Raw genomic sequence first — 15,755 nt, 5'->3', positions numbered from 1 at the left:
GAAGCACCTTTACAGCCTTATTTTCACTTCAACTCGTTGTAGGCGTGCCATCTTGCAGTCATCTAGAGAATTTACAATTCATTTTCATTTCACCGTCTTCATATCTTGTTTCCTTATACACCACTCTCTATATCACATCTTTCTCATTCCGTCACCCCCCCCTTTCTCTTTCCCTCACTTCTCTATTTTCTTCAATGAACTGTATGTCATCAGTGTAAGAAAAGTAGTGTGAACAGAACATTTGCTTCGAAAGCATTGTCATATAAATTTAGATTAGAAAAGAAAAGTATATAAATTAAAATGAAAAGAAATTTTGGAGTTAAACTGAAAAATAATCCAGCAGAGTTCTGTATCCATTCGCAAATGTCTTAGCAACACTTATTTTTTTTTTAAATATATCCTTGGCAGCAGCAAATTGTTGTATGCGTTAGATTGATATGTAACACAGACAAAACATTGTTGATTGAAATGTGTGTAATTTTGTATTCTTGGCACCTCTCTTTTCCAAGATTAGATACCTATTGTCAAAACATTTTATCACGGCACACATTTGTTTAATGTAGAAATGACAAAACGTCACTAACATCTTTGTTTACAGAATATGTCATTTAATAAACGAATATTTTGGGCAATAATTCTTTGCAGATATTATCTCAAGAAAGGTTAATATAACTTATTTCTTTTAACAAGGGATAAGAGACATGTTCAAAATAATATTATATAGTATATATATGTATCAACACCTCTCTAGTTTCCTAGATAGGCATGACGTAAACCTGGTTGGAGCCACACAGCTATTTCCAGCATTTTCACATATGTTGTAATAAATCTCAAAACATAAATTATTGGTACTTTGCTCACCATAATGATAAAATAATTACACATACAGGTAACTTTAGGTGAGTTGAGACCCCCCCCCCCCCCCCCCCGGGCTACACAATTTGGTGAATTTTACCCCAAAAGGTAATTACATGCATTACATAATATGGGATAAAAATCACTTGGGAAGTCAATCGAGTCATGATTTACATCATTGTAAATGCTAAATAATTTCTTTAATATATTTTTTGACAGGGTTAACATTCTATCCGAAGTCCTAGGGTGGGCATATTGTACAAAGCAGTACCATTACATACATTAATAATGCACACAAGCTAGAGGACATGGATTAATTAACAAGTGACATCAAGAGAAGGATAGCATAGGAAAAAGTAAACAATGAAAAAACAAAATAACACCCACATGATTCATTAATAACAATAATAGAAATTCTTATAGAGGCATCTTTTTAGGAAATACATTCTAAAATATTGAAAATATATTCAGAGCCCAGCAAGTTCAAATGAAAAGAATAAGATAGTTTGGAGAGTCATAATGCCAATTACTAGTATTGTTAAAGAAAGGAATATGAAAAGAAAATCATACAACTTCTAATATTGAATGTATAACTCATAACTATATCTTTCTAAATGTTAAGAGTATGGTGTTCTGGGTTTACAGGTGTGCTGCAATAATGCATACCCTTCTTCATCTTTGGATAAGTCTGTGCTCTGCTTAATTACAAGTAATCAAACATGGAATAGCAAAGATCTACATTTGGAGTGTTCGGAGGTTAGCTGTAAGCATAAATACAGCAGGATCGTGATTAATATCAATGAATGCAATTCATGGTTTATTAGCTTGCTGTTGATAGAGGTATAATCAACTTTCTTTGTGCATTAATCTCACATCAGCGCATACTCTAACAATCAACAATTGTCAAAATTATCCTACTACACATATTGCAAACTACAAAGCTGCAGATTTCAGTGTTCTGAAAACAAGGTTTTCTTTCTGATATTGAAACAGCACAACATAACTCACAACTTGTCAGTTTTCCATTGATCATTGATGTATAATACATCTTTCTACAAAGTGAAATGGCCAGATATAATGAGTAATATAGTTGGACATTTATTTAGTTTTTATTACACATATACCCTCCATGAATCACACGTCAACCGACTGTATGAATTATAGTTTAAGCACATTCTTTATCTCAAATCTTCAGTTAATATAAAAATTTAGGTTGAGTAATGACAATTTCTAGATGGAACATCCTCCCCTCTGCCAGATTTAGAATATATTGCACATGCACTATATTAATCCATTTTGCTAGAATGTTGAATATGAACCTAAAGAACATTACAATTAATTTCACATAATTGATAGTACACAAATGGATTTAATCATAGAGGTATTAGAAAATCTGGGAATAAGAACAACTTAGCCCATTCTTGCTTTCATTTTCACTTCTTACATAACAATGACGTTATCTAAAGATTGCTGTTTGAAATACATACTAAAAATTATAAAAAAAGGCTGTGGATGAGGTAGAATCCAATATACTCACTGTCTTATTACAAATAGCTAAGGTAAATAATGAAATAATTACTTTTTATTGAAAATATTATCAACATTGGAAATGAATTGAGAAGGGATGAATCATTATCATGACTCTATATTTAAACCCTATTCACATTGAGGGAAAATGACTAGTTCTGTTTCAACATTTTCTTCATACTCGGGAAGACGCTGGTTTCTTCATTTGAACCTTGTTCATAATAAGAAGAGTTTAAAGGTAAATGCTAGTTTTGGTAACGATATCAAAATGAGTTCGTACAGAATCCAATGAAATGACCACCAAAGTGTCTGTTTGTATAAATAAAACGCATGTGCCAAAGGATTCTGGAAGAAATTGTGTAATTGCTGAGAAATCAGCAAATAAGCACAGGATTCGGGTAGAGCGTCGGGCCCGATGCTCAGAGCAATAATTATACACTGTCCCACGTGCGCTTATCTGTGTTGGGGAAGTTCAGTCTGAACATTTTTCAGCGTAGATTTCAAGATTTCACAAAGTTCAGTTTATGTAACTGTACCAGATCTAGATCCTCGATGATATACTGACAATTAAGCCTGGTTTTACAGACTTTCTCATGAAATCAGTGTTTACTGCAACTACTGGAATTTCTCTTTAAGTTCTGAATGTAAACTACATTCTTATTAGGGGAAGGGGGGGGGGGGGGTCTGAACTTTAATCCTGTTCATATTAGAGGAGTTTGGAATCAACTCCTATTCTTATAAGGGAAAAGGGAGGGACTGAGTTAAAACCATAGCAGCAGAAGAGGGGGGGGGGGGGGATTCTGAGTTTAAACCCTGTTCATATTAGGGGAAAAAAGTGGTTTATGTTGAGTAATTTATCAATAATACATATGCTTTGTACACTGAGGCTATTACATTATTAGATGGACGATGTGGACATACTTCTCCTCCTTTTCCTTGACTTCTTCCTCTTTTTCTTGCCCTTTTTGCTCAACTTTGATCTGCAGGGATAGCAAAAAAAAAAAAAAAAATTAAACAGAATAAACAAATATATTCAAAGAGTTATTCTGCACATGCCCAACAATTAAAATCTGACACAAACACACATAAAACACCAGCTAAAATTTGATGGTCATTCATTTCGGAGTGCTATGCATGTGACTCACTGCAAAAAAACATTGATTTGAGGTCATTTTGGTACCTTAGAAATATCACACCATACATTTCTTGCTACATTATAACCATTTGATCTTATGACAAGGGGAACTGTAACACAAAGATTAGCGATCAATCATATGCTTGGTTTTCACAATTAATTGTACATTGTAGTCAATACAATCGATCATGAAAAAAATGTTCTACAATAATGGTTAAGTTTTGTGTTACTGGCTACAGGGTTCAGTAACAAAGGTTAGCGATTAATTGTATGCTTGATTTTCACAATTAATTTTACATTGTAGTAAATACAATCGATCATGAAAAAAATGTTCTACAATGATGGTTAAGTTTTGTGTTACTGGCTACAGGGTTCAGTAACACAAAGGTTAGCGATTAATTGTACGCTTGATTTTCATGATTGATTGTACATTGTAGTCAATGCAATCAAACGTAAAAAATGTACGATTGATTGCTAAGCTTTGTGTTATGGGCCCCAGAACTTCTGTTTATGCTCAAAGATTACTTGAATAGACCAGGGATGCCACTAGGTGTCCTCCAAAAATACTGAAACTTATCGCGGGCCGGGACAGTGTCCAAGAATTTTTTTTTTAAGGGGGGGTCCACCTTTAATTAGGTTTGAAAACTGACGGTAGTTAGTTGTGTGTTTCTCATAGAACGCTAGACCAAAAGCTTCAGTCACTGTATTTTGGTTGTTCAGCTGAACCGCGTTGGCTCCACTCACCAATACATAGACTGAAGAGTTGTTGGCCCGTACATAAAGACAACGTATCAGCTAACCCAGGGAGCTCCGGCCCGCAAAGCGGGCCGGGGCTAGCTGATACGTAACCCAAGGAGCTCCGGCCCGCTTTCCGGGCCGGAGCTCCCTGGGTTCCGTATCAGCATGCAGCAGTAACGTTAGATCTAACATTCGGCGGAAACCCGATTTTCGGATCGTTTTTGGTACATAAAATGTCACATTATAAAAAAATAATTACATCCAAACTTACGAGAAAATATATAAAATTCAGAAACATCGTACCTTAGACCGCAGTTACCGCTAATTCCTTTCAAATGATGATCAAAACTTAGTCATCCTCGATTCCTTCGTTGGTCATCGTAAGTTGCCATCTTGGATGACGTCATCATCTGTACAGACGTATTTACCAGTCGCTATTATACCGCGATTCGTGCCGCTACTTTGCGCTTGTCTATGTGCGTGCGTTTGGAACTTGTCGCTCGCATTGATTGGCCAGGATATCGATAATTCTAATCAGAAAGCCTTGATAAAAGCATAACTCAATGAACGTAGTAGGCAGTGCGCGCGTTTATAATTTATATCTCGGGGAAATATCTCTCACTCGGTCGATCGACATGCATCGCAATGGGAAGACATAGGGGGGAAAAAAGGAGGACTTTCCGTTTTTTTTAATACACAGAAAACAGGAAAAGTCGGAAATACGGAAATAAGACAGATAGCAGGAAAAAAGCCGGAATTCCGTATAAATACGGAAAAGTGGCATCCCTGATAGACTGTATCTGTACGTCGTCAGAGCAACCACAAGATCAAGTTGCAAAGATAGCGGTACAGATTAAGTTTACTATCCGCAGTGGGAACGCCGGATTGGTCATTGACATACCAACCCGGAGCAGACCATTTTGGTCTGACCTGCGTTAAAAAAATTTATAATATACGCCACAAAAAAGTAACTTTTCTTAATCTCAATCCACATTGTGGCCACCACCACCATCATCATTACCTATTTTCTATAGCAGCTATTGCTGTATCTAGAGCTGATCTGAATTCTCCTGATCTCTTGACCTCTGATCTTTCTTTCAATGTCTCTAGAACCGTTGATATCTCACCGTAGTCAGAAACCTACAAAAAGTAAGAATACAAAACATAGTTTACAAGTGCATTCAAATTAGTTCTTTCAAATAACAATACAGAAATAACTCAGAAGACTACACCAAGCGATTTCTGGAGATAGCGTCACAGCTGAATATTAGCAAGAGAACTGAAACACAAAACGAAAATCCAGAAAATATATGTTTACAAATGTTTAGTATACTTTCAGGCAAAGTTTATTCATGGCAAACTAGGAAGCTTGGCAAAGGCACCCAAAATCGGCATGTAGACTTGATTTTTTAGTAGTATGGATCATTCACTATTAATAAAATGCAACTGATGAAGTAGCTTTTATTCTATTTCATGTGTTCTCAACCAAATTACTTAGGTGACCCTATATTGGCTGCTGCTCAATGTCTAGTGCTCTTATGCCTGTATCAATCCTAAATAAATAAGTTACTAAATTTGTTTGATGACAATTTTTTGCATAAAATTCTTGGGATGCTGTTCAGGAAAGAACACATATTATCATTCTATACAGCAATTTTTTTTAAATGACAAGTAAAATATCCAAACCTTACCTTATTGAGATGGTGTCCAAGCAATGCGCACTGCTGTACAGCATGAACAAACTGAATGGCCATCTTGGCTTTGAACTGAGACCCTTCTCCCAGCATGTCTTGTATGACTAACGTTGCAACCGACAGGATGTGCTTACTGACCTCTGGCCATGACGAAAGCGATCCCTGGGAATGAATGATAGAAATCACAGATTGTAAATGGATCATTGTAAGAACCCTGTATTACAAAACTTTATGATTGAGTGCATTGATAATGATGAGCAATCAATCATTCACATTTAATCAACCATCAATTGCAAAGCCTTGTTTTATGGGGCCATGATGAAGAGTCAGAGAGGGTAACACTGCAGACTCCTCCTCATTTTATCTTTGTTCCTGTCTCTCTCCTCTTTCAATTTTCATGAAATTCTATCCATCCCCTCTTTCCACATATTGATAGATCAAATTAGTAGTAATCCTGGAAGGGTTTTCATAAAGCTGTTTGTTTACATGACTGGTGATTCTTTCTTGTCCTACCTGAGATACCCCCATATTTTCCCAGTGTTAACATAGGAGAGAATCTCGTATAACCTCCAATCAAATATTGACAATGAATGTTGCATTCAGATGCTTGGTAACATAAAGAATTCAAAGTCTTGGAAGATTAGATTTCACCTTTAACTGATAGGAGTAAAAATGATTGAGAATCTGATTTAGCAACTAAAGAGTATGGCGTTTCATTAAACAAACAAATTTCCTTGGTTTTGATTGGCTGAGAAGGTGTCTTTGAGTGTTACTATAGTGAATGTTGGATAAAACATTCAGCAAGTCCTCTCTTAAATGTTCCCAAGGTCAGGTGTAAAGGGTACCTTCTGAACAGCTTTATGAAAACACCACCCAAGTTCGAAATCCAGATCCAACTCTTAACACTCAATCACCCTCAAATTTATATATTCCAACATTTACAAAATAGGTTTAACCAATGTGTTGTACTTAAAATACTTGGCAGGCACATTGCTATACTACAGCATGAATGAGAAATGAAATAAAGGGCATATTTTTCTTCAAAGCCAATCAAAAGAATGCCCAATGCCATGGCTCTAGGTAATTCAAACTATGTGATGTTAGACAAACTGGGAAGTAGACCAAATGATGTTTTATAAACTTAAAGGTTGGTTAGTGATGATTATCAAAGCCACTTACTGAGTAAGGTCTCTTGCTGAGCAGTAAAGTAAGCATTCTACATGCTTGTGTCTGTTGGGAGAAGAAACAAACAATTTTAAAAACTTGAAATGCAATGTATACATGACAAGAATAATTTTAATTGTAGATAATTTCACTCGGAAGATGTCTCTGGTTTTCAAAGTACATGAATGTTAAGAAGATAAATTGAGTTTTGATATTATCTATTAGTCATTTTATGCTCCCAAAATAATTGTTACAAAATGGGGATGTGAAAGGGATTCATTCTCACCAAAGAATCAAATAACAGATAAAAATGCGAGGGTTACAATTGAAGCTTAGTTTGTTTCAGAGCAGATTCCATTCACGAAAAATCTTGAAAAAAACCTAGTTCTACATTTTTGTGTAGACTCTACATATCTGTACACAAGTCACCATAAAAAGTAGCAATTGCTTATGTTCATCTTATGTTCACTCCTAATCAGAATTTTATTTGTAATAGCAAACAATGCAAAATCAAAATATATACATCACATCACCTCTATATTCATTTATGGGCGCTATGTAGGCATGAATACAATTTCCATTCATAAAGAGTAACAATTCAGAATTATATGGAGAAAGTATAATCTGGTATTCTGCTGAAGTCATTGTATTGATGAATGGTAGTATTTGATGAAAATATCAGGAATTTTGATACTCCAAACTTCTTCATTAACCCCACACACTCACCCTCCGGTATAGCTGTACACCATTTTGGGCAGCAGTTGTAAGGGTGTCCGACAAATGCCATGCCAGAGCCTTTAATAAATAAAACAAACATTTATATTATTTATTATACCTACTTCCCTTAAAAAGAAATATATTGGATACTAAATAATTTGCAACAATGATGCACAATAAATATTTCAGGTCATAGAAGTACAGCAGATTCAAGACAAATTAACAATGAAAACCCAATACGGGAGACAACGGCAGCAGCAAAAAATGTACAAATAAAGTTATCTTAATCATGGCGGTTAAGTGTCTGTTTATAACTAATCATAAATAAGGAGATACTCCATTAATAAAGACACCATCAACTTGCAAATTATGAAAATGATGACATTGTATATATTTCACTGAATCTACATGAAGAAGTATTATTCTACTGTATGTTCCCTTTTTACCTTTTTTTGGTGGGGGGGGGGTGGGACAATTTATAACAATTTGTATTGAGTACTCATATTTTTCAAATCACAATGTATATATTGTTTTTCACATCAAATGTAAATGTTCGTGATGAAATGTGATATGACACTTACTGGGAATCTATCTATCAGATCTGTGAATAGATTTGGATGCAAACATGTCGCTCTGAAAGATAAAAAGATAAACAACTTCAAAAATTGATAATGGTAATTTGAGAAAATTAACTCTCATAAACATCAATAAGAGTTGGAAAACATACTGAAGTAAATCCAAGATTAAATTGTGTCATATAATTTCTGTAAAAATACTTCACTTTATTTAGACATATTTCTTGTACAGTATATTCGCAGATCTTTAGGCAAAGATCTATTTCATATGGTTGGCATACTACTTTTATGTACACATTTAATAAATTTACAAACAATTCTCCAAAATGAATGCTGATTGAAGAAAATGACACATGGGGGGGGGGGGGGTAAATCACAAACATCTATAATTAATTAGATGCTGAAAACCAATCAAATAAATAAAAAAGAACAAACTTATTTGATCTCACTTACACTTTATTTCAGTAGTTTGTGAACCACCCTGAGGTCTTGGAGAGACAACATATACTCTTTTTTCGCTGCTCCCATTATGCAATTACTAACCTATGCATTGTGAAGTCTTCTAGAGCATCAGCGTACAGCCCTGTTATCCTTCCAACATCCATCAATCCCATTGCAGGTTCCTCTTCCGCTTCCTTCTCCTCTTCCACTTCCTCTTCTTCCTTTCCAGTCTTCTTTTTGCCTTTCTTCTTCTCACTTCCCTTTGCCCTCTGACCTCTTGTTTTCAAGGGCGAGGGGTCTGTGTTGGCAACATTTCCTCGAAGAACTCTCATCTAGATCACCAATCATAACAAACAGGGCTTGATTAGTATCGATTGTACTAGGTGATGTGATTAGTATTTCCTCATAGCATAGTGAAATTGTGAAACCTGTTTATGAAGACCATTCACAATTTCCACAAGAAAAGTGGTCTTTATGGACAGTTAATATAAACTAAATGTTCCAATGAGGACAGTTATTCAAAGGGAACCAAACTTATGTAGACAGGTGGTCCTCCCATACTGGTGTGTGCTAAATCAGATTAGACTGTAGATCCAAACAAGAAATTCTTGTACCAAGTATGTACTAATGGGCTAGAGCAAGGGACTCGTGTTCCTAGTCTTATGTACCATTACCACCCAACATATTTGGGTTTTAGAAATGTTTAAAACTAGCTGTCATGGGATAAATCGCTGTACTCTCTATACATGCAACTATTTTAAGCTTCCAAAATGATGCCATGTAATGGACCGAGATAAATTTTTTCTAGCATTTATCATTGATAACATGTTAATGAATTGGGACCCATTTTATGAAGCTTGTTGTCAAGGCCAAGTTACAAGCTTTTGAAATTGAGCCATTTCACTAACGAGAGCTAATTTCTAATATAGTTCTTGCATCTACCATTGATAAAAAGCTTTATGAAATGTCTGAGGTTACGGGCCTTATCCACACGAATACAGACACGTAGAAAAAAGGCAATATCATGTATTTCCAGTCTACAAACATACAGTCAAATTTAAAAGATGTATCTGTACGTCGTCAGAGCAACCACAAGATCAAGTTGCAAAGATAGCGGTACAGATTGAGTTTTAATATTCGCAGTGGGAACGCCACATTGGTCATTGATATACCAACACGGAGCAGACCATTTTGGTCTGACCTGCGATCTTTTAACATTCATCCTTGGTAATCTTGTATATGATTATCATGGTCTTGATTCATTTATGTGTGATATTCTGCACATATTGCATTTAAAACTTGAAGCAAACAATTCTATAATCCACTCATGCGATAACTGTTATTTATACAACTATTACTATTTGAGATATCAGTACCTGAAGATGAAAACGAAGACGTCACAGATTTAAAAAAAAAACCTCACATTTATTCCAAACATGAATCAGAGGGAATTACAAAGTAATTATATTCTTGTTTCTTGTGTTTTTAGACCCCAGCAAAAGAAGCAAAGGCAAATTGGTGACACAACCTCTGCAACCAGAGCCAGCTGCCCAACTGCCAATATTTGACAACATATGACAATTTATAAAATGAATGTTCAACTTTAAATCAATTATCTGGAAAAGAACCAAATGACAGCACCCCTCTCAATCTGTGCACTATATACTACTTACCAGAAAGAGACAACCAGAGGAAACAAGTGACACAATGGTCATTGAGTGAGCTGTAGATAAAGAAGAACAAGAAAATGAAGTCAGTGTCATATTTCACAACAGCTACATCAATAATCAAGTGTTACAAGCTACCAGTATCATGCCACTTGATTGAAGTAGCACATCCTCTCAACAGTGAATAATAATCAATGTGATGTGTTAGAAAACCATAATCATGCTAAGTATGACTCTAAGAGGGTATTGCAAGAAATTCATGATCAAGTGCCAACACAATTCTAATTCCTAATTAAAACAACAATGATTTAATTTTTTTATTGTAAATATATCTATCATTTGCAATTTGTAATTAAATTTGCAATCCATTGCAAATAGGTTTCACTTAACTTTGTTAAAACCCCCCAGAAATCATCCATGGAAGGGAGTGATATTCTTACCTTTCTTGGCAATCTTGATGATCTCTTCAATGGTATCATGAACATCGTCTTTGTGGTCGGAGAGATTGTGAGGATACTGGCATATAACAGATACAAACATACGTCAATTGGATCCAAGATACAAAATTTTTCTCCCATTCATTCTATTAGAAAAGAATACAGTCCCACCTGTGCCAATTTCATGAAAGCTAAACTATCACAAAGCGAGTCTAAGATCAACTAAAAAATCAAGATTGTAATATTTTACAGCTCAAAATCTTGTGAGTTTTTTTGTTCAAAGTGGAGGATAGGTCTGTGGTTCCATGAGATTGACCCTTGGACCAGCTGACCAAACAGTGAGCTCAACTGCAATTTGGTTGTCATTATACCAATATAACAAATAATACGCTGAAAATTCCATAATAACAATAGTCAATGAAATATCCATAGATTAAAGGACAAGTCCACCCCAACGAAAAGTTGATTTTAACAACAACAAAAAATCCAACAAGCATAACACTGAAAATTTCATCAAAATCGGATGTAAAATAAGAAAGTTATGACATTTTAAAGTTTTGCTTAATTTCACAAAACGGTTATATGCACATCCTGGTGGGTATGCAAATGAGGAGACTGATGACATCATCCACTCACTATTTCTTTTGTATTTTATTATATAAAATAGGGAATATCCCATTTTTCGCCTCATTGTCAAGTGAAACAACGTTTAATTCCTCCCTGAACATGTGGAATGAGCATTGGTTAATACTATATGGTTCAGTCAAGTTGGTCCGGATTGTCAAATCTACACAAAATGAAATATTCTATAATTCAAACAATAAAAAACAAAAGAAATAGCAAGGGAAGGACATCATCGAATGTCCCATTTGAGTTGTGCATATCACTGTTTTGTGAAAAATAAGCAAAACTTTAAAATGTCATAACTTTCTTATTTTACTTCAAATTTTCATGAAATTTTCAGCATTTTGCTAGTTCTCTATTTATTCAGATCAACATTTTTTTGGAGTGGACTTGACCTTTAAGCGACTGGTGTAATGTTCACTCTGACAGGTACAGATAGTCTGATTATGATAACAGATCTTCTGAGTTTTAGGAGTGATGGGTTTACTCTACCCCCATGTATTACATAACCATGGAAAGAGATGGGCTACTCTAACCATGGGCGTTGATGGGGGAGAAAATATAAACCAATTAAGTCTGAACCCAATGGGATCTGTAGAAAACTACTCATATTATATACATGTACATGCAGAGTATCAGTGACTGTTGACCATTAACAGAAGAGATGCATTAAAGGGTGACACGACATTTGCTCCGGCGACAATTTCTCCAGGCTTAATTTCGTCTAAGATATAGGGTTAGGGTTGCAATAGGGCTTTATGTTAGGTTTAGGATAGGGTATAGTGTTAAACCCAGGGTTGAAGTTGGTCAGTCGATCAGTGTGTGGAATTTAGAGCAGAACAATTATCGCCAGATCAAATGTCATGGAACCCATTAAAGATGTCTTTATTCAAATGAACCAAGCCAGGTAATGGTTGAGTTGACCTGCTAGGCAGAACCTCTGTGAAAGGATCGCATATAAATGTGGTTCATAACTATACTACCCCTAACTATTTTTATTAGTCACCTGATTCCAATATTCGTTTTGTTTTATTTCAAATAAACAGTTTTTGCTCTAACTTTTGCCCTAATATGCATACCTGGCAAAACAGCTTTTGCATTGTAATACTCATGTGTAATGAAACGTTCTGAATTAACCACACAACTACTCACCTTCTTTATCCTACATAGTTTATTGCGGTAGATGTTGAGAGCTTTCTCTGCCAATAGCTGGTTGTCTTTATGTCCAGCAGATGATTCTATCACCTTCAGAAGAGGAACCACTAGATCCTGATAAAAAAAGGAAAATAAACAATGATCACACTTTATGAATATTTTCCCAACATTTAAGGTCATATGGGATAATGCAAGATATTAGCAATTCAGCAAAACTGGATTTGATAAAACAATGCTATCTAAAGCAAATCAAATGATTCAACACTTAAAATGTCATGAGATATGAATAGAAAATATTGAAGCTACTGAATTTTTAAGTTCTGCAATATTTTGTGAAAACTACTATATGCATGCCATCATTAATATGCAATATGTTGGCTAATGATGTCATGTCCCCACTTACCTTTTCCCTATTTTATTACATGAATGAAAATTATTAATATTTTCATATAAATTATGTGTGTAATATGTTAAAGCAATTATTTTCTCTTGCAGTAAATCAAAAGACAAGAATATTTTTATGTTCTTGGAAGACAAATAAATAAATTAATATTATTTCATACAATCAAATGCAAAAGAACAAGAGTGGGGATGACACCAATAGTTGTTCATTGCAAATTCATGACATGCAGATAACTAAACTTCTTTAACTTTTATTATCCCTTGTCCAATTTTGATGAAATTTTTAGTGTTCACTGGTCTAATAATCTGTTTAAATTTACAGCCTAGAGTACCCAGTACAATAATACCTTCTGTTGCAAGAAGAACACTAGCAATTAACTAATACTTTACAATTAAATGCATAACTTGTGGTTAATTTTGGGGACCTAAAATTGTCTTGCAAATGACTGGAAGTTTCTTGAAATGCCCCCTGAGGATAGAGATTAGGATTTATGTTTGGCTTTGTGTGCAGATTTTCGTAGCAGGGACATGTAAAAAAATAACTAGTAGGAACTCAACTTACCAGGATAAGAGTGTTGTTTTGTTGCCTCTTGATGAAGATATCTAGAAGATCCAGGACCCTTAGTTTGAAATGAAGCATGATGGTGGATGCTTCCTTCTTGCTCTTCCTCGACCGAGATGCCATGGCTTTGAATGCCTGACTGAGGGCGTCATCATGGGCTATCATCGCATCGTCGTCCAGTTCAAAGTCGGTTCCACTGTCCTGAGTGGGTAAGGACATGGAAAGGGAAGATAACAAGAATTGTTTACTGATCATTATCTCCTTATTCAACTTTGTAACCATAAGATTATCATTGTCATTATCTTCATCATCATGATCATGACCATCATGATCATCACCACCACCATGAAAATCATCCTCCTCATCATTATCACTGCCATTATCATAATCATATTCATTACCATCAAACATCATCACCTCATCAGATGTGATGCTAACATTTCCCATAACAGCATAAGAGTTGTGAAGTTAAAGACAAAAGCTGCCGCCTCCGCCTACATAATAGTTCAATGTAATGTTCACTCTGACAGGTACAGATAGTCTGATTATGATAACAGATCTTCTGAGTTTTAGGAGTGATGGGTTTACTATACCCCCATATATTACATAACCATGGAAAGAGATGGGCTACTCTGACCTTGGGCGTTGATGGGGGAAGTCTATAAGTGAACATTATTATGACACCATTAACACCAACAGAACACACAAACTACACCCAAAGTAACATTCCTATGGGCTAGAGTAAAAGGTTGATACATTTTTGATACATAAGAATAAAATAAGATGAGATGAAAAAGAGCAGCATTATTAGAAGAAATTGTGTTGCAAAAGTTGAAAAACACCTCCTGAACTCCGTAACACAAAAACCAATGACCAATCAAGGTCATCGTAGCATGTGCACTCTGTTTAAAATACTGAACGGGAACCTATCGGTTTGGTTCTTTCATAAATTCAATTCATCGCAAACCTTCGTGTTACGGAGCCCAGGGCTATTAACTTTTCTGGAATGATCACTTGGATGTCTCCTGATAAAATTTATTGCAGACATTTCTGCAAATGTACATTACAAACCCCAAAGAGGCCCACAACCATGGATCCACATGAGTTCCAGAATAAAAGTTTGACTAGGAGGTGCAAATCCAAATTATGGAAAAATATGAATTCAACACAAGTTTTACCTCTCCATCTGATTGGACTGCTGCATTTCCTAAGGCTGCCTTGATTTCATCTTTCATTGCAGGATCTCCAGCGTGTTCATCTTCCTCTTCTTCATCGTCATCATCATCGTCTTCATCATCGTCTTCTTCAGAATCATCTGAATCTGCTTTTCTGTGCTGCAAGGGAAAGATTTCAGGCATGGCAATAACCAACCAAATTCATTTTAAATATGCATTTTTTTTAGTCTTCTAGAGTAACGGACATAACAGCCATACTACCTTGAATGTACAGACTTATAATCTTGAATGCACTGCAGGAAAAAAAGACAATTCTTGGGAACATCAGAGCAACCTTCAACTAACAGGAATCTTAAGATGTCAAGTTTTACCCATTGGCAATGCGACAAGGATGTGTGATGTCACATGTGAACAACTTTCCCTTTGATGGACTATAAAATACCCCAATATGTCTCATTTTGCTTTTCTTAAGGTGATACAAACTCTTTATCCATGATGTATTTCTTTTTATCTGTATTACATGCCTTCCTATAGAAAGAACACATGATCTACTGATAGATGTGATAAAAGAGGCAGTTTAAGTGAAATATATACTAAATGGGGAGAGTTGTTCACAAGTGACATCACACATCTTTGTCGCATTGCCAATGTGAAGATCTCCATAGCATTAGTGATCGCAATATTCAAATGCTCATAACTTTCTCATTATTTGTCTGATTTTTTGTTCAAACTTTCGTTGATCTGTTTCTTTGATTTGTCCGTTTTCACACAAGCTATCTTGTTCCAAAGGTTTCATTCTCCTTTAATGTTGGTTTGGATTGGCTAACTATAGTGTTATGTCAATATAGAGATGCCTTTTCAATCTTTCTAGTTGTGAAAGAGACATG

General features: G+C 35.3%; 1 protein-coding gene across 1 annotated transcript in view; it reads right to left on the bottom strand.

Annotated features, from left to right (window-relative positions):
• Window positions 1-587: 587 nt before the first annotated feature.
• LOC129284233 (myb-binding protein 1A-like protein) overlaps window positions 588-15,755 on the bottom strand; it is a 37,441-nt gene continuing 22,273 nt past the window's right edge. The window contains exons 22-33 of the mRNA XM_064106394.1: window positions 14,872-15,027; window positions 13,694-13,894; window positions 12,727-12,843; window positions 10,954-11,029; window positions 10,520-10,569; window positions 8,949-9,178; window positions 8,412-8,463; window positions 7,840-7,908; window positions 7,129-7,179; window positions 5,947-6,111; window positions 5,277-5,395; window positions 588-3,362 (exon numbers count right to left, since the gene is read on the bottom strand). Of these exons, the coding sequence (XP_063962464.1) occupies window positions 3,281-3,362; window positions 5,277-5,395; window positions 5,947-6,111; window positions 7,129-7,179; window positions 7,840-7,908; window positions 8,412-8,463; window positions 8,949-9,178; window positions 10,520-10,569; window positions 10,954-11,029; window positions 12,727-12,843; window positions 13,694-13,894; window positions 14,872-15,027 (1,368 nt within the window). The 3' untranslated portion in view covers window positions 588-3,280. The remainder of the gene's footprint in view (window positions 3,363-5,276; window positions 5,396-5,946; window positions 6,112-7,128; window positions 7,180-7,839; window positions 7,909-8,411; window positions 8,464-8,948; window positions 9,179-10,519; window positions 10,570-10,953; window positions 11,030-12,726; window positions 12,844-13,693; window positions 13,895-14,871; window positions 15,028-15,755) is intronic.

Source organism: Lytechinus pictus, chromosome 2 (assembly GCF_037042905.1).
Source record: "Lytechinus pictus isolate F3 Inbred chromosome 2, Lp3.0, whole genome shotgun sequence".
In the NCBI taxonomy this organism is placed as follows: domain Eukaryota; kingdom Metazoa; phylum Echinodermata; class Echinoidea; order Temnopleuroida; family Toxopneustidae; genus Lytechinus; species Lytechinus pictus.
The sequence above is the reverse complement of the archived record's forward strand: the minus strand, read 5'-3'. Positions and strand labels throughout refer to the sequence as shown.